Here is a 19,406-nt window from a genome sequence, read left to right as displayed (position 1 = left end):
CTCAGGAGGCGGAGGTTGTAGTTGCAGTCAGCCGAGATCGCGCCATTGTACCCCAGCCTGGGCGACAGAGATACAGTCTCAAAGAAAAAAAAATTTCAGCTCCGTTTTAGCGGCGCGGTTTTACAATGCACCTGTGATCGGAGAAGGCGTCGCCCAACACTCTGCACGCAGCTTGAGGCGCCCGCTTTCCGTCGCTCCGGCCCTCCTCGCCGCAAGGCTTTCTGGGAGCCGTAGTCCCCACCTCTAGCAGCTCCCGCGGCAAGGGAGGCGCGTCCCCGCCCGCGGAACTACAGAGCGTGGCACGGAGGTCGCCAGGCTCCTCCGCCTCTCCTTCCCTCCCCGCCTGCGCGCCCTCCCCAGTTATCATGGCGGCTCCCTTGGCTCTGGTGCTGGTGGTGGCTGTGACAGTGCGAGCGGCCTTGTTCCGCTCCAGTCTGGCCGAATTTATTTCCGAGCGGGTGGAGGTGGTGTCCCCACTGAGCTCCTGGAAGAGAGGTGAGGCCACGGGCTCGAGCAGGTGGTCAGGCCCCGCCTGCCCTCTCTCGGCCTCTGTGAATGGGAGGCGGGGGTAGTGACTGTCAGTGCGGGGTTCCCAGAGAACTGACCCTCCTGTGGGGTCCTTGAAGAGGGCGGGGCTGGTGAGGGGAGGGAGTGTGGGGACCACGTGGTGAGGTTTGGGTCCTGGGGGCCGGACCACCTATTGTTGGGGATGTGAGGGGGGTGTGTCCCATTCAGTGTCTTGGCAGTGGAGTGTGGCCTGTGGAAGGGTTGAGATAAGAGGAGGTGCTTGTGGGTCGCGGTTTGAGGAGTTTGGAATTTGGGGCGGGATCTCGAGGAGTGTTCCCTGGGATGAGGGCAGACGTGGGAGGGAGTCCGGGATGAGGAGACTAATTTTGCTTAAGCGAGGAGAGCGTATGTTTAGACGTCTCTTCTCAGTCTGGGACTTACACGGCAGGTTTTGTTCCTGTTCCTTATTAAGTTTTTCATCAAACATTGTTTTATACTAACGCCTACGGTAAGAAACAGAAGGTGGGCTGAAGGAGCCGCACAGGCTAGTAAGACAAACCGTTAAAATAATTTATAAAAAGTGTACTTTCTGTGTCCACCCAGTCCTTAGTATTCTGACCCTGAATAAACTGTCCTCTCCCTTTCCGGTTTTCCTAAGAATGTGGATTTGAGCTGACCCTTGAAGGATGTAAGGTTTTGAAAGGGAGATTAGAGAAAAGGGGAGTTCCAGGTAGCAGAAATAGGATGAAAAAACGTACAAGGATGTGAAATGTCCAAAGCAGGGGAGTAATGGAGTGGGATTTAGGTTGAGGCCAGAATTAGATGATTAAAAAAAAAAACCAAAAAAAACCACTTTTTTTTTTTTTAAACTGAAGTACAATATACATACAATGCATATTAAGTGTAAAGTTCAATGAATTTTTACAAACTGTATTCACTCATGTAGGTGATAGTACAGTATTCACAGGTTTGGGTCTGGAGCTTGAGGCCAGTGTTGGGGTTAGAGAGAGAGATTCGTTAACCACCCATCATCTGGATCTGACTAAATCAGCATGCTTATTTGTACCATTTGGGAGGGAAGGTACAACATCTGTAAGCATTACTTTTCTTCAATGTGTACCTTAAATGGGATATTTTTTAAAGCAGTTGATTATATAAACCCTAAAAGTCAGGCATTTAAAAATAGTAAAGTAGGACCCCTTCTGGTTTGACATGACATTTTAAGTTTCTGAATGATCAGTTCTTTAGGTGAAGGGGCCCTGAATCCAAATTCAAATAAATTTTGATTGGCTATAGTATGGACTGATTTTTTTATTTTATTTTATTTTAAGAGACAAGGTCTCACTCTGTCTCCCCGGCTGGATTGCAGTGGCATGATCATAATTCACTGCAGCCTCAACCTTCTGGGCTCAAGAGATCCTCTTGACTCAGCCTCCCAAATAGCTGGGACTGGTGCATGCCACTACACATTGGTAATTGTTTTTTATTGCTTTTTGTAGAGATGGGGTCTCAATATATTGCCTAGGCTGATCTTAAGCTCCTGGCCTCAAGTGATCCTCCTGCCTTGGCCTCCCACAGTGCTGTGATTATAGGCATGAGCCACCATGCCTGGCCTCTTTTTTTTAAATAAATGCAACAAAAGCTCTGGAATTAAGTCATGTTGAACTGATTTGGGCCATATGCCAATTCTTCAGTCAATTACTGTGGTCTGCCTAGGTCATGTATTTAACTCTTTAGAGAGGAGGCAGTCTCACCTAAAATGTAGAAAAGGGGAGTTATCCTATAGGAAAAACTAGGGTTCTGTTACCAAAAGAAGGGAAAATTGATGTTGGGCAGGCACAAATAACATATCTATTACAATAGGAAAAATATCTTTTCTGTTACCTATTTCTACAAATCCATTGGTTTATTTGATAGTGTAACTAAAATACATATGAATTTCCAGGCCGGGTTTGGTGGCTCATGCCTATAATCCCTGCACTTTGGGAGGCTGAGGTGGGAGGATCACTTGAGCCCAGGAGTTTAAGACCAGCCTGGGCAACAAGGCAAAACTCTGTCTCTACAAAAAATAAAAAAATTAGCTGGACATGGTTGGCCCATGCCTGTAGTCCCAGCTACTTGGGAGGCTAGAGTGGGAGGATCACATGGGCCTGGGAGGTGGAGGCTGCAGTGAGCCAAGATCATGCCACTGTACTCCATCCTGGGTGACGGAGTGAGACTCTGTCTTAAGAAAAAGAAATAAATTGGGCCGGGCGCGGTGGCTCAAGCCTGTAATCCCAGCACTTTGGGAGGCCGAGGCGGGTGGATCACAAGGTCGAGAGATTGAGACCAACCTGGTCAACATGGTGAAACCCCGTCTCTACTAAAAATACAAAAAATTAGCTGGGCATGGTGGCTTGTGCCTATAATCCCAGCTACTCGGGAGGCTGAGGCAGGAGAATTGCCTGAACCCAGGAGGCGGAGGTTGCGGTGAGCCGAGATCGTGCCATTGCACTCCAGCCTGGGTAACAAGAGCGAAACTCCGTCTCAAAAAAAAAAAAAAAAAAGAAATTTTTGAGGAATGAATTTCCCGTTTGACAAAAGCAGGAGCTTCTTAAAAAATAAGAAATTAACAATGATATAATGCTTTTTACATGCCAGATATTGTTCTAAGCACTTTAGGTTATGTTAATACACTAATTTGATTTCTTTTTTTTTTTTTTTTTGAGACGGAGTGTTTCGCTCTTGTTGCCCAGGCTGGAGTGCAATGGCGCGATCTCGGCTCACCGCAACCTCTGCCTCCTGGGTTCAGGCAATTCTCCTGCCTCAGCCTCCTGAGTAGCTGGGATTACAGGCACACGCCACCATGCCCAGCTAATTTTTTGTATTTTTAGTAGAGACGGGGTTTCACCATGTTGACCAGGATGGTCTCGATCTCTTGACCTCGTGATCTGCCCACCTCGGCCTCCCAAAGTGCTGGGATTACAGGCTTGAGCCACTGCGCCCGGCCCTAATTTGATTTCTAAAATGGCAAACAGTGTTATCAACCCCATTTTAGAGATGAGAAAATTGAGGCATGGAGAGATTAGGTCATTTGCCCAAAGTCACATAGCTAATAATGTTTTGTATGAAGAGCTAGTAATCTTTATGTATCGCTGTTCCACCAGTATCATCTTTTTTAGATATCTGTTAGGAATAATGTTAGAAACTTTTTGCTGTATTTTAGTCTTTTCTCAGCCTTCATCCAAGATTCACAATTAGTATAGGTTTAGTTTTTTGAGTTCAAGGTAGAGCCCAGGCTATTAGTACTTATCTAGAAACCCACCTCTACTACAGCTGTGAGAATCAGGGTTGCCAGGCACAGTGGCTCATGCCTGTAATCCCAGCACTTTGGGAGGCTGAGGTGGGCAGATGAGTTGAGTTCAGGAATTCAAGACCAGCCTGGGTAACATGGTGAAATCCCATTTCTACAAATAAGAAATATAAAAATTAGCCAGGTATGGTGGTGTGTGCCTGTAGCCCCAGCTACCTGGGAGACTGAGGTGGGAGGATGGCTTGAGCCCAGGAGGTGGAGGCTGCAGTGAGCCAAGATTGCACCACTACACTCTAGCCTGGGTGACAGAGACAGACTTTGTCTCAAAAAAAAAAAAAAAAAAAATGCCGGGTGCAGTGGCTTACACCTGTAATCCCAACACTTTGGGAGGCCAAGGTGGGCAGATCATGAGGTTGAGACCATCCTGACTAATGCAGTAAAACCCTGTCTCTACTTAAAATACAAAAGTTAGCCAAGTGTGGTGGACACGCCTGTAGTCCCAGCTACTTGGGAGGCTGAAGCAGGAGAATTGCTCGAACTCAGGAGGCAGAGGTTGCAGTGAACTGAGATTGCACCACTGCACTCCAGCTGGGGCGACAGAGCGAGACTCTGTCTCAAAAAAAAAAAAAAAAAAAAAAAAAAAAAAAAAAAGAGGGTCAGAAGGAACACTTCTGATATCACTACTTTAAAAAGCCTTTATGGTTGGGTGGAGAAGCTCATGCCTGTAATCCCAGCACTTTGGGAGGCCATGGCAGGCAGATTACCTGAGGTCAGGAGTTCAAGAGTAGCCTGGCCAACATGGTGAAACCCCATCTCTACTAAAAATACAAAAATTAGCTGGGCATGGTGGTAGGAGCCTGTAGTCCCAGCTACTCAGGGGGCTGAGGCAGGAGAATTGCTTGAACTCAGGAGGCAGAGGTTGCAATGAGCCGAGATCATGCCACTGGACTGCTGCCTGGGTGACAGAGCAAGACTCCATCTCCAAAAAAAAAAAAAAGGCTTTATTACAAAATTAAACAGAATTAGCCACACATAACAATGTATTGCCTAGTGAATTATTATAAGGTGAACATTTTTGTAATTGTCATTCAAGTCAAGAATCAGAATTTGTCACTCACTTCAAGCCCCCCATCACAATCCCCTTACCCTTCTCATAAGTGACTATTATCCTGACTTTGTAGTAATGACATCTTTGTATTTTTAAAAGTTTTATTACTCAAATGAACATTTCTAGCTCATTTGCCCTTAGTCTTAGTCTTCTTGCCCCTAGAAAAAGTTTTTGTATGTCTTTTAAGTCTCAATTTTTAGGGTCCCAGGTTCCTTTTCTTTTCCTTAATATTTATTTGTCGAAGAATCCAGACAGATCTCCATAGTTTGAATTTTCCTGATTATATATCATGGTACAATTTAATATATTCCTCTGTCATCTCTATTTCCTGCAAATAGGCAGCTGGATTTAGAGACTAGATACCACTATTTTTTGTTGTTTACTTTTTTTTTTTTTTTTTTGAGACAGAGTTTTGCTCTTGTTACCCAGGCTGGAGTGCAATGGCGCGATCTCGGCTCACCGCAACCTCCGCCTCCTGGGTTCAGGCAATTCTCCTGCCTCAGCCTCCTGAGTAGCTGGGATTACAGGCACGCGCCACCATGCCCAGCTAATTTTTTGTATTTTTAGTAGAGACGGGGTTTCACCACGTTGACCAGGATGGTCTCGATCTCTCGACCTCGTGATCCGCCCGCCTCGGCCTCCCAAAGTGCTGGGCTTACAGGCTTGAGCCACTGTGCCCGGCCCTTTTTTTTTTTTTTTTTTTTTTTTAGCCAGAGTCTCACTCTGTTGCCCAGGCTGGAGTGCAGTGGTACCATCTTGGCTTACTGCAACCTCCACCACCTGAGTTCAAGCAGTTCTTTTGCCTCAGCCTCCTGAGTAGCTGGGGTTACAGGTGTGTGCCACCACATCCAGCTTATTTTTGTATTTTTGGTAGAGATATATTTTTGTATTTTTGGTAAATTTTGTATTTACAGGTGTGTGCCACCACATCCAGCTTATTTTTGTATTTCACCATGTTGGTCAGGCTGGTCTTGAACTCCTGACCTCAAGTGATCCTCTCACCTCAGCCTCCCAAAGTGCTGGGATTACAGGTGCGAGTTACTGCACCAGCCTGTTTTTTAGCTTTTTACTTGATATCATTTTAAACTGACAGAACACTTGCAAAGATAGTGCAGAAAGATCTGTATACCCTTCCCCCAGCTTCCCCCAATGTTAGTATCCTATATAGTCACAGTACAGTAATCATTAGTACAATACTGTTAACTAAACCGTAGTTGTTATTAAGATATTACCATTTTTGCTGGGCACAGTGGCTCATGCCTATAATATCAGCACTTTGGGAGGCCAAGGTGAGAGGATGGCTTGAGCCCAGGAATTCGTGACCAGACTGGGCAACATAGGGAGACTCCCTCTCTATACAATATTAAAAAAAAATTAATTGGCTTGGTGGCACGTACCCATGGTCCCAGCTACTTGGGAAGCTGAAGTGGGATGGTTGAGCCTGGGAGGAGGAAGCTGCGGAGGTTGTAGTGAGCTGTGATCATGACAATGCACTTTAGCCCGGCACCAGAACCTGTGTAACAAAAAATAGATTTTACATTTTTTTTCACTTTTTTTTCTGTTCTGTGATCTAGGATTCCATATTGCTTTTTTTTTTTTTTTTTTTTTTGGTGAGACAGAGTCTTGCCCTTGATGCCCAGGCTGAAGTGCAATGGTATAATCTTGGCTCACTGCAACCTCCACCTCCCGGATTCAAGAGATTCTCCTACCTCAGCCTCCTGAGTAGCTGGGATTATAGGTGCCCACCACCATGCCCAGCTAATTTTTGTATTTTTAGTAGAGATGGGGTTTCACCATGTTGGCCAGGCTGGTGTTGAACTCCTGACCTCAGGTGATCCACTGTCTCGGCCTCCCAAAGTGCTGGGATTACAGGTTTGAGCCACCGCGCCGGCCCCATATCGCATTTAGTTGTTGTATTTCCTTCGTTGTTTATCTGATAGTTTCTTAGCTTTTCCTTGTCTTCTTCTTTTTTTTTTGAGACGGAGTTTCTCTCTTGTTACCCAGGCTGGAGTACAGTGGCGCAATCTCTGTTCACTGCAACCTCCGCCTTCCGAGTTCAAGCAATTCTCCTGCCTCAGCCTCCTGAGTAGCTGGGACTACAGGTGTGCGCCACCATGCCCGGCTAATTTTTATTTGTTTTTTTTTTTAGTAGAGATGGGGTTTCACCATGTTGACCAGGATGGTCTCCATCTCTTGACCTTGTGATCCACCCGCCTTGGTCTCCCAAAGTGCTGGGATTACAAGCTTGAGCCACCATGCCCAGCCTTTCCTTGTCTTTTATAACCTTGACACTTTGAAGAGCACTGGTCAGGTATTTTGTAGAATGTTCCTCAATTTGGGTTTGTCTAATTTTTTTTTTTTGTGGTTTAATTGAGATAATGGATTTTGGGGAAGAATACCACTGAGGTGATATGGTCCTCTCAGTGCATTGGATTAGGGGTACGTACTGAAATGCCCTAATGCTGGTCATGTCAGCCATAATCCCTTGGTTAATGCAATGTCTGCCAGATTTCTCCACTGTAAAATGATTGTTTCCCTTTGTAATTAATCAGCATTTTAGGGGATATTCTTTGGGGCTCTGCAAATATTTCTTTTTACATTTTTGCCTACTAGTTTTTGCATTCATAGGTTAATCTTACCTGCAACAGTCATGACTCAGGTGTTCCAATGACTTTTCTATTTCTCTCATTCATTTGTATTTAATAATTAAAATTCTTCTGTAAGGAAGAGTTGTCATTTCTTCACATTCATTCATTCATTTATTTATTTTTGCCCTCTCAACCCAGCTTTTCCCAACTCTGGGAAGAACCGGGAAGAGAAGCTTATTTATTTATTTATGTCAGTATAGATTAGGATATTTATTTTATACTCTGGACTATATACTTTATTCATTCTGTTGTTTGGATTATTCTAGTTTTGGCCATTGGGACCTCTTTCATCTTGACCCCTTTGTCCTTTTGGCATAACTCTCTCCCACTTTTTTTTTTTTTAAGCACTTTATTACATTCTAGAACCATAAGATGATCCAGGTTTATCTTCCTTAGTTCAGCCCTGGAATTGACCACTTCTTCAAGGAGCCCTGGCTCTTTTTATTAGAGAATATTTAGAAACAAAGATCTGAATGCTAGTTGTGTTCACTGCACCTGGAGTGACGCTGCTTCTTAGGCCCTCTCAGCTAGAAATAAAAGGATATCACTGCTTTTTTTTTTTTTTTTTTTCTATCTTTGCTCAATGTATGATAAAAGATATCACGGCTTTTGAACAAGTTTATGTCCTTACTGATACGGGAAACTGAAAGATAATATTTGTCTTATACAGGGTGATATGCTTTTATTATCCCCCATAGGAAAAGTACACCAAAGTAACTAAGAATTCTTGGCCAGGCATAGTGGCTCATGACTGTAATCTTAGCACTTTGGAAGGCAAAGATGGGTAGATCGCTTGAGGCCAGGAGTTTGAGACCAGCCTGAGCAAGCAAGACCCCATCTCTACAAAAAATAAAAATTAGTCAAGTGCAGTGGTGCACTCCTGTAGTCCCAGCTATGCGGGAGGCTGAGGTTGAGCCCGGGAATTTAAGGCTGCAGTGAGCTATGATTGGGCCACTGCATTCCAGCCTGGGCAGAAGATTAAGGCCCCTGTCCCTAAAAAAATAAATAAATAAAATTAAAAGCTTGCTTCATGGGCTAGTTATCAGTTAAGAGTTGAGAGGCTTTATCAAAAAAACAACAAAACAACTTACATTTTAGAATAGTCGACCATAATTCTTTAGATCCTACATTAGTTATTGAATAACTAAATAGTCCCATGAAGTGAGAAATGTTATTTGGATGTTCTGGTGTATTTTTACAGGTTTTATTTTGGAGGATACTCCAGGAAAAAGAAGGGCATAAAGCCGAGTTCTTAGGGTGTCTTTATTGACTTTATGTTTTTTTCCCCTGATAGGCACTTTGTGAAACTGACTTTAAAGTGTTTTCTGGCCGGGCGCGGTGGCTCAAGCCTGTAATCCCAGCACTTTGGGAGGCCGAGGCGGGTGGATCACGAGGTCAAGAGATCGAGACCATCCCGGTCAACATAGTGAAACCCCGTCTCTACTAAAAATACAAAAAATTAGCTGGGCATGGTGGCACGTGCCTGTAATCCCAGCTACTCAGCAGGCTGAGGCAGGAGAATTGCCTGAACCCAGGAGGCGGAGGTTGCGGTGAGCCGAGATCGCGCCATTGCACTCCAGCCTGGGTAACAAGAGTGAAACTCTGTCTCAAAAAAAAAAAAAAAAAAGTGTTTTCTGCATGATATTATTGAAACTTTTTTTTTTTTTTTTGAGATGGAGTCTCACTTTGTTGCCTAGGCTGGAATGCAGTGGGTGATCTCAGTTCATTGCAACCTCTGCCTCCCGAGTTCAAACAATTCTCCTGTCTCAGCTTCCCAAGGAGCTGAGACTATAAGCATATGCCCCCACACCTGGCTAATTTTTGTACTTTTAGTAAAGATGGGGTTTCACCATATTGGTCAGGCTGGTCTCAAACGCCTGACCTCAGGTGATCCGCCCACCTCCGCCTCCCAAAGTGTTGGGATTACAGGCATGAACCACTATGCCCAGCCTACTGGAACATTTTTATGTATATTAGAATTTGACAGCCCTGATTATTCTTTTTTTATAGAGAGTAGATTCACTATTTTAAAGAGGATATTGGTACTCTTGTAGCTTAGATGTTTCCAAACACTGCAGACCAAGTCACAGTGTTTTGTTGTTGTTGTTGTTGTTTTCGAGACAGAGTCTTGCTCTGTTGCCAGGCTGGAGAGCAGTGGCGCAATCTCGGCTCACTGCAACCTCCACCTCCTGGGTTCAAGCGATTCTTTCACCTCAGCCTCCCGAGTAGCTGGGACCATAGGCATGTGCCACCACGCCTGGCTAATTTGTGTATTTTTAGTAGAGATGGGGTTTCACTATGGCCAGTATGGTCTTGATCTCTTGACCTCATGATCAGCCCACCTCAGCCTAGCAAGTCACAGTTTTTAATCATGTGCACCAAAATTAGAAAAGTAAGGTTAGTATTAAGTTTATCATTAAAGCTAAATGTATTTAATTAAAAATATTCTGAGTTTATGCTCTTCCTATCCTTTTTTTTTTTTTTGACAGGGTCTGGTTCTGTCGCCTAGGCTGGAGTGCAGTGGCACAATCACGGCTCATTGCAGCCTTGAACTCCTGGGCCCAGGCAATCCTCCCACCTCAGCCTCCTGAGTAGCTGGGACCACAGGCACTTACCACCATGCCTGGCTAATGTTTTGTATTTTTGGTAGAGACAGGGTTTCACCATGTTTCCCAGGCCCATCTCGAATTCCTGAGCTCAAGCAATCTACCTGCCTCAGCCTCTCAAGTGCTGGGATTATAGACATGAGCCACTACACCCAGCCATGTACTTTTTTATTGTTTGTTGTTGTTGTTTGTTTGTTTTGAGACAGGGTTAGACAGAGTTTTACTTGTGTTGCCCAGGCTAGAGTGCAATGGCATGATCTTGGCTCACTGCAACCTCCATCTCCGAAGTTCAAGTGATTATCCTACCTGGGCCTCCCAAGTAGCTGGGATTACAGCACTTACCACCATGCCTGGCTAATTTTTTGTATTTTTAGTAGAGATGGGGTTTCACTGCATTGGCCAGGTTGGTCTTGAACACTTGACCTCAGGTGATCCACCTACCTCAGCCTCCCAAAGTGCTGGGATTACAGGTATATGAACCTCTGTGCCTGGTCAACTTTTTAATATTGTAGTACATGGTAGGGTTTAAAAAAAAATTTTTTTTTTTTTTTAAACCCTGCTGCACCGGCGTCGTCTGCCATTTGGTGTTTTATTGGCGAAGAAGAAGCTAAAAATGTTTTTACCAGCCTGGGCAATATAGTGAGAGCCTGTTTCTACAGAAAAATTAATAAATTAGGTGGGTGTGGTGACATGAACCTAGAGTCCCAGCTACTCAGAAGGCTGGGGTGGGGGGATTGCTTGAGCCTGAAAGCTTGAAGCTGCAGGGAGCTATGATCACGCCATTACACTCTGGCCTGGGCAACAGAGTGAGTCTCAAAAAAAGAAAGGCAAAACAATGTTTTTACATGAGATTGACCCTTTGCCCAGATCAGTTATCAATTAAGTAATATGATGCCATGTTTAATCATTAGTATAGCAGAGCCACACTCCAGGCATTTGCCAGAGAATACATTAACAAACCCACTGATGTACAATATCTAGCAAAAGCATATCTGAGATGAATTACATTTTAGGCAATTGCCTGAAAGGTGTGCAGTCTGTCCTCTAGCTATGTACTCAAAAATTTTCATCTAGATTAAACCAGGCAAGTGGAGAGTGATGGTCCTGGGCAGACTCATACTGCTCCCCTGTAGAGTTGCTTTTTTTTGTTTTTGATATGGAGTCTTGCTCTGTTGCCCAGGCTGGAGTGCAGTGGTGCGATCTCAGCTCACTGCAAACTCTGCCTCCAAAGTTCAAGTGATTCTCCCACCTCAGCCTCCCAAGTAGCTGGGACTACAGGTGCCTGCTGCCATGCCCAGCTAATTTTTTGTATTTTTAGTAGAGATGGGGTTTCACCTTGTTAGCCAGAATGGTCTTGATCTCCTGACCTCATGATCTGCCTGCCTTGGCCTCCCAAAGTGCTGGGATTATAGGAATGAGCCACCGTGCCCGGCCTAGAGTTGCTTTTTTACTACTCTGTGGTAGGATGCCATTGGTTAAGATTGAGAAATGGCTTGCGATGTGATTTGGTGAGTCAGTGGTCTCTTCGGGCCTCCAGGAAAGCCATTAGTGAAGAATTTAATAGTTGTTACACAGCAACCTTTTTATGCAGTTCCTTGAGGAAGGTTTCTTTTTGGTCCCAGAATAAGGACCAGTTATAATGGTCTTGAGCAATATACTTTTATTTTATGGCCACCATGAATCATAAAATTCATTAGGTTTCCTTCTTTAGGGTCATCTTACTAAGTTTAAAGTCATGTGTAGCCACTCCTTACACATACGTAGTGATCTTTTTTCTTTTCTTTTCTTTCTTCTTTTGTTTGTTACAGGGTTTCCCTCTGTCACCCAGGCTGGAATGTAGTAGCATGATCATGAATCACTGCGGCTTTGACCTCCTGGGCTCAATTGATCCTCCCACTTCAGCCTCCCAAGTAGCTGGGACTACAGGCACACACCACCATGCCCCAGCTAATTTTGGGGTCTTTTTTTGTAGAGACAGGGTCTCCTTATGTTGCCCAGCCTGATCTTGAACTACTTGAGCCCCTGCCTGCCAATTTTTTTTTTTATTGCATTTTAGGTTTTGGGGTACATGTGAAGAACATGCATGATTGTTGCATAGGTACATACTTGGCAGTGTGATTTGCTGCCTTCCTCCCCATCACCTATATCTGGCATTTCTCCCCACGCTATCTTTCCCCAACTCCCCACCCTGCCGCCCCTCCCCTCTTTCCCCCCAACAGACCCCAGTGTGTAGTGCTCCCCTCCCTGTGTCCATGTGCTCTCATTGTTCAACGCCCGCCTATGAGTGAGAACATGTGGTGTTTGATTTTCTGCTCTTGTGTCAGTTTGCTGAGAATGATGGTTTCCAGGTTCTTCCATGTCCCTACAAAGGACACGAACTCATCATTTTTGATGGCTGCATAATATTCCATGGTGTAAATGTGCCACATTTTCCCTGTCCGTTCTATCATCGATGGGCATTTGGGTTGGTTCCAGATCTTTGCTATTGTAAACAGTGCTGCAATGAACATTCATGTGCATGTGTCCTTATAGTAGAATGATTTATAATCCTTTGGATATATAGCCAGTAATGGGATTGCTGGGTCAAATGGAATATTTCTGGGTCCTTGAGGAATCGCCACACTGTCTTCCACCATGGTTGAACTAATTTACACTCCCACCAACAGTGTAAAAGTGTTCCTATTTCTCCACATCCTCTCCAGCATCTGTTGTGTCCATATTTTTTAATGATCACCATTCTAACTGGCGTGAGATGGTATCTCAATGTAGTTTTGATTTGCATTTCTCTGATGACCAGTCATGATGAGCATTTTTTCATATGTTTGTTGGCCTCATGTATGTCTTCTTTTGTAAAGTATCTGTTCATATCCTTTGCCAACTTTTGAATGGGCTTGTTTGTTTTTTTTTCTTGTAAATCTGTTTTAGTTCTTTGTAAATTCTGGATATCAGCCCTTTATCAGATGGGTAAACTGCAAAAATTTTTCCCCATTCTGTTGGTTGCTGATTCACTCTAATGACTCTTTCTTTTGCTGTGCAGAAGCTGGGGAGTTGGATTAGATCCCATTTGTCTATTTTGGCTTTTGTTGCCAATGCTTTTGGTGTTTTGGTCATGAAGTCCTTGCCTATGCCTATGTCCTGAATGGTTTTGCCTAGATTTTCTTCTAGGGTTTTTATGGCGTTAGGTCTTATGTTTAAGTCTTTAATCCATCTGGAGTTAATTTTAGTGTAAGGTGTCAGGAAGGGGTCCAGTTTCTACTTTCTGCACATGGCCAGCCAGTTTTCCCAACACCATTTATTAAATAGGGAATCCTTTCCCCATTGCTTGTTTTTGTCAGGTTTGTCAAAGATCAGATGGTTGTAGATATGTTGTGTTGCCTCCTCAAGGCCTCTGTTCTGTTCCATTGGTCTGTATCTCTGTTTTGATACCAATACCATGCTGTTTTGATTACTGTAGCCTTGTAGTATAGTTTGAAGTCTGGTAGTGGGATGCTTCCTGCTTTGTTCTTTTTGCTTAGAATTGACTTGGCTATGCAGGCTCTCTTGGTTCCATATAAAGTTTAAGGTGTTTTTTTCCAGTTCTGTGAAGAAGGTCATTGGTAGCTTGATGGGGATAGCGTTGAATATGTAAATTACTTTGGGCAGTATGGCAATTTTCATGATATTGATTCTTCCTAACCATGAACGTGGAATGCTTCTCCATCTGTTTGTGTCCTCTCTTATTTCATTGAGCAGTGGCTTGTAGTTCTTGAAGAGGTCCTTTACATTCCTTGTTAGTTGTATTCCTAGGTATTTTATTCTGTTTGTGGCAATTGTGAATGGCAGTTTGTTCTTGATTTGGCTCTCTTTAAGTCTGTTATTGGTATATAGGAATGCTTGTGATTTTTGCACATTGATTTTGTATCCTGAGACTTTGCTGAAGTTGCTTATCAGTTTCAGGAGATTTTGGGCTGAGACGATGGGGTCTTCTAGATATACAATCATGTTGTCTGCAAATAGAGACAATTCGACTTCCTCCTTTTCTATTTGAATACCCTTTATTTCTTTTTCTTGCCTGTTTGCTCTGGTTAGAACTGCCAGTACTATATTGAATAGGAGCGGTGAGAGAGGGCATCCTTGTCTAGTGCCAGATTTCAAAGGCAATGCTTCCAGTTTTTGCCCATTCAGTATGATATTGGCTGTTGGTTTGTGGTAAATAGCTTTTATTATTTTGAGATACGTTCCGTCTATACCTTGTTTATTGAGGGTTTTTAGCATAAAGGGCTGTTGAATTTTGTCAAAGGCTTTCTCTGCATCAATTGAGATAATCATGTGATTTTTGTATTTGGTTCTGTTTATGCGGTGAATTACGTTTATAGACTTGCGTATGTTGAACCAGCCTCGCATCCCTGGGATGAATCCTACTTGATCATGGTGGATAAGCTTTTTGATGTGCTGTTGCAATCAGCTTGCCAGTATTTTATTGAAGATTTTTGCATCTATGTTCATCATGGATATTGGCCTGAAGTTTTCTTTTCTTGTTGAGTCTCTGCTGGGTTTTGGTATCAGGATGATGTTGGTCTCATAAAATGATTTGGGAAGGATTCCTTCTTTTTGGATTGTTTGGAATAGTTTCAGAAGGAATGGTACCAGCTCCTCTTTGTATGTCTGGTAGAATTCGGCTGTGAACCCGTCTGGACCTGAGCTTTTTTTGGGTGGTAGGCTCTTAATTGCTGCCTCAACTTCAGCCCTTGTTATTGGTCTATTCAGGGTTTTGACTTCTTTCTGGTTTAGGCTTGGGAGGAGGCAAGTGTCCAGGAATTTATCCATTTCTTCCAGGTTTACTAGTTTATGTGCATAGAGTTGTTTGTAATAATCTCTGATGATGGTTTGAATTTCTGTGGAATCTGTGGTGATATCCCCTTTATCGTTTTTTATTGCATCAATTTGATTATTCTGTCTTTTTTAATTAATCTGGCTAGTGGTCTATTTTGTTGATCTTTTCTAAAAACCAGCTCCTGGATTTATTGATTTTTTGAAGGGTTTTTTGTGTCTCTCTCTCCTTCAGTTCTGCTTTAATCTTAGTTATTTCTTGTCTTCTGCTAGGTTTTGAGGTTTTTTGGATCTTGCTTCTCTAACTCTTTCAATTTTGACGATAGGGTGTCAATTTTGATCTCTCCTTGCTTCTCATGTGGGCACTTATTGCTATATATTTTCCTCTAGAGACTGCTTTAAATGTATTCTGGTATATTGTGTCTTCATTCTCGTTGGTTTCGAAGAACATCTTTATTTATGCCTTTATTTCATTGTTTATCCAGTCAACATTCAAGAGCAAGTTGTTCAGTTTTCATGAAGCTGTGTAGTTCTGAGTTAGTTTTTGAATTCTGAGTTCTAACTTGATTGCACTGTGGTCTGAGAGACTGTTTGTTATGATTTCCACTCTTATGCATTTGCTGAGGAGTGATTTACTTCCAATTATGTGGTCAGTTTTAGAGTAGGTGTGATGTGGTGCTGAGAAGAATGTATATTCTGTGGATTTGGGGTGGAGAGTTCTGTAAATGTCTATTAGGCTTGCTTGGTCCAAGTCTGAGTTCAGGTCCTGGATATCCTTGTTAAATTTCTGTCTGGATGATCTCATTGACAATGGGATGTTAAAGTCTCCCACTATTATTGTGTGGGAGTCTAAGTCTCTTTGTAAGTCATTAAGAACTTGCCTTATGTATCTGGGTGCTCCTGTATTGGGTGCGTATATATTTAGGATCGTTAGCTCTTCTTGTTTCATGGATCCTTTTACCATTATGTAATGTCCTTCTTTGTCTCTTTTGATGTTTGTTGCTTTAAAGCCTATTTTATCAGAGATGAGAATTGCAACTCCTGCTTTATTTTGCTCTCCATTTGCTTGGTAAATCTTCCTCCATCCCTTTATTTTGAGCCTTTGTGTATCCTTGCATGTGAGATGGGTTTCCTGGATACAGCACACTGATGGGTTTTGGCTTTTTATCCAATTTGCCAGTCTGTGTCTTTTGATTGGGGCATTTAGTCCATTTACATTTAGGGTTAATATTATTTTGTGTGAATTTGATACTGCCATTTTGATGCTAGCTGGCTGTTTTGCCCATTAGTTGATGCAGATTCTTCATTGTGTTGATGCGCTTTACCATTTGGTATGTTTTTAGAGTGACTAGTACTGGTTGTTCCTTTCATGTGTAGAGCTTCTTTCAGGAGCTCTTGTAAAGCAGGCCTGGTGGTGACAAAATCTCTGAGTACTTGCTTGTTCGCAAAGGATTTTATTTTTCCTTCACTTATGAAGCTTTGTGTGGCTGGATGTGAAATTTTGGGTTGAAAGTTCTTTTCTTTAAGCCTGTTGAATATTGGCCCCCACTCTCTTCTGGCTTGTAGGGTTTCTGCTGAGAGATCTGCTGTGAGTCTGATGGGCTTCCCTTTGTGGGTAACACGACCTTTCTCTCTGGTTGCCCTTAGTATTTCCTCCTTCATTTCAACCCTGGTGAATCTAACGACTATGTGCCTTGGGGTTGCTCTTCGTGAGGAATATCTTTGTGGTGTTCTCTGTATTTCCTGGACTTGAATATTGGCCTGCCTTGCTAGGTTGGGGAAGTTTTCCTGGATAATATCCTGAAGCGTATTTTCCAGCTTGGATTCATTCTCTTCCTCACATTCAGGTACACCTATCAAACGTAGATTAGGTCTTTTCACATAGTCCCACATTTCTTGGAGACTTTGTTCATTCCTTTTTACCCTTTTTTCTCTAATCATGCCTTCTTGTTTTATTTCATTGAGTTGATCTTTGACCTCTGATATCCTTTCTTCTGCTTGGTCAATTCAGCTGTTAAAACTTGTGCATGCTTCGTGAAGTTCTCGTGTTGTGTTTTTCAGCTCCATCAATTCACTTATATTCCTTTCTAAGTTGTCCATTCTCATTAGCATTTCGTCAAATCTTTTTTCAAGGTTCTTAGTTTCTTTGCATTGGATTAGAACATGTTCTTTTAGCTCACAGAAGTTTCTTACTACCCACTTTCTGAAGCCTGATTCTGGCATTTCATCACACTCATTCTCCATCCAGCCTTGTTCCCTTGCTGGTGAGGAGTTGTGATCCCTTGTAGGAGAGGTGTTCTGGTTTTGGGTGTTTTCATCCTTTTCGTGCTGGTTTCTTCCCATCTTTATGGATTTATCTACTTGTTGTCTTTGTAGTTGCTGACTTTCAGATTGGGTCTCTGAGTGGACGTCCAGTTTGTTGATGATGAAGTTATTTCTGTTTCTTAGTTTTCCTTCTAACAGTCTGGCCCCTCTGTTGTAGGACTGCTGAGGTCCACTCCAGGCCCTGCTTGCCTGGGGATCACCTGCAGCAGCTGCAGAAGAGTCAGGGTTGCTACCAGTTTCTTCCTCTGCTATCTTTGTCCCAGAAGGATACCCGCCAAATGTCAGTCTCCTTTATGAGGTGACTCTTTGGATATACAGGGGTCAGGGAGCTGCTTGAGGAGACAGTCTGTCCTTCATAGGAGCTCAAGTACTGAGCTGTGAGCTCCGTTGTTCATTTAGAGCTGTTGGGCAGGTACGTTTAAGTCTGCTGCAGCAGAACTCATAAACTGCTTTTTGTTCTCAGGTGCTCTGTCCCAGGGAGTTAGGGCTTTATTTATGAGTTTCTGTTGTGCTGCTGCCTTTTTTTTTTCCTTCAGGGCTGCCCTGCCCAGCAAGGAGGCAGCCTAGTCACTGTCTGCCTGCAGAGGCTTTGCTGAGCTGCTGTGGGCTCCACCCAGCTGCTGTGTGAACTTCCCTGCAGTCCTGTTTATATGGGTGTAGTCAGAACTGCCTCAGCAATGGTGGCCCACCTCTGTATTGGTGGACTCTCTCTGTAATGGCTGGTTGCCTTGGCAACCTGCCTGCCAATTTTTTAATAGGCAACTCAGTTACATGATTCAAAAATAAAAAGTAGCTGGGTGCAGTGGCTCACGCTTGTAATCCCACCACTTTAGGAGGCCAAGGTGGGAAGATTGCTTGAGCCCAGGAGTTCAAGACCAGTCTGAGCAACATGGCAAGACACTGTCTCTACTAAAAAACAATTTAGCTGGGTGTGCCACACTGGGCCTGTGTTCTTAGCTATTCAGGAGGCCACGGTGGGATAATTGCTTGTGCCCAAGAGGTTGAGGCTGCAGCGAGCTGTGTTTGTACAAACCCTGTGCTCTAGTCTGGATGACAGAGCGAGACCCTGCCTCCAAACAAAAAAAACAAAAACAAAAAACTATTTATTTTGAATAATTATAAAATAATACATCCTTATTGCTAAAGATTCAGAAAATGAAAATGAAAAAAATCAAACACTTCTGTAATCTTAACCAGAAATGGTCATTGTGAACATTTAAATATTTATTTTTCCAGGCATTTCTCATTGAATACATGTTCATTCTCTCTTTTTCAAATAATTGAATGAATGCTTATAGGAATTTAAGCTAAAACTCTACAAACAAACCTATTTAAAAATGGGCAATTTTGAGAGCCTGAGGCAGGCAGATCACTTGAGGTCAGGAGTTCGAGACTAGCCTGGCCAACATAATAAAACCCAACTCCACTAAAAATACAAAAATTAGCTGGTCTGGTGGCAGGCAACTGTAATCCCAGCTACTCAGTGACTGAGGCAGGATAATCACTTGAAGTTGCAGTGAGCCGAGATTATACCACTGTACTCCAGCCTGAGTGACGGAGTGAGACTCTGTCTCAAAAAAAAAAAAAAAAAAGTGGGCAAAGGGCTGGGCATGGTGGCTCATACCTGTAATTCCAGCACCTTGGGAGGCTGAGGCAGGCAGATTGCTTGAGCCCAAGAGTTTGAGACCAGCCTGAGTAACATGGTGAAACCCCATCTCTACAAAAAATTGGGCATGGTAATGCACACCTGAAGTCTCAACTACTCAAGAGGCTGAGTTGGGAGGATCGCTTGAGCCTGAGAGGTCAAGGCTGCAGCAATCCCTGATCATGCCACTGTACTCCAGCCTGGGCAATAGAGTGAGACCCTTTCTCAGAAAAAAATGTCGGGGCTGGGGGCAAAAGACATGAACCAGACACTTCTCAAAAGAAGACATACACATGGCCAAAAAGCATATGAAAAAATGCTCAACATAATTAGTCATTAGAGAAATGCAAATCAAAACCACAATGAGATACTATCTTATACCAGTCAGAATAACCATTATTAAAAAGTCAAAAAATAATGGGCACTGGCAAGGTTGTGAAGAAAAGGAAACACTTATACACTGCTG

General features: G+C 43.2%; 1 protein-coding gene across 2 annotated transcripts in view; it reads left to right on the top strand.

Annotated features, from left to right (window-relative positions):
• Nucleotides 1-310: 310 nt before the first annotated feature.
• Nucleotides 311-19,406, top strand: part of PIGU (phosphatidylinositol glycan anchor biosynthesis class U) — a 120,818-nt gene continuing 101,722 nt past the window's right edge. The window contains exon 1 of one of the 2 annotated variants that reach the window (XM_010342683.2): nucleotides 311-495. In XM_010342683.2, coding sequence (XP_010340985.1) covers nucleotides 366-495 — 130 coding nt within the window. In that variant the 5' untranslated portion in view covers nucleotides 311-365. The remainder of the gene's footprint in view (nucleotides 496-19,406) is intronic. The other variant, XM_003932040.4, reaches the window with a different exon arrangement.

The sequence above is a fragment of the Saimiri boliviensis genome, chromosome 9 (genome assembly GCF_048565385.1).
Source record: "Saimiri boliviensis isolate mSaiBol1 chromosome 9, mSaiBol1.pri, whole genome shotgun sequence".
NCBI lineage: Eukaryota > Metazoa > Chordata > Mammalia > Primates > Cebidae > Saimiri > Saimiri boliviensis.
This window is presented reverse-complemented; position numbering and strand designations above follow the sequence as displayed.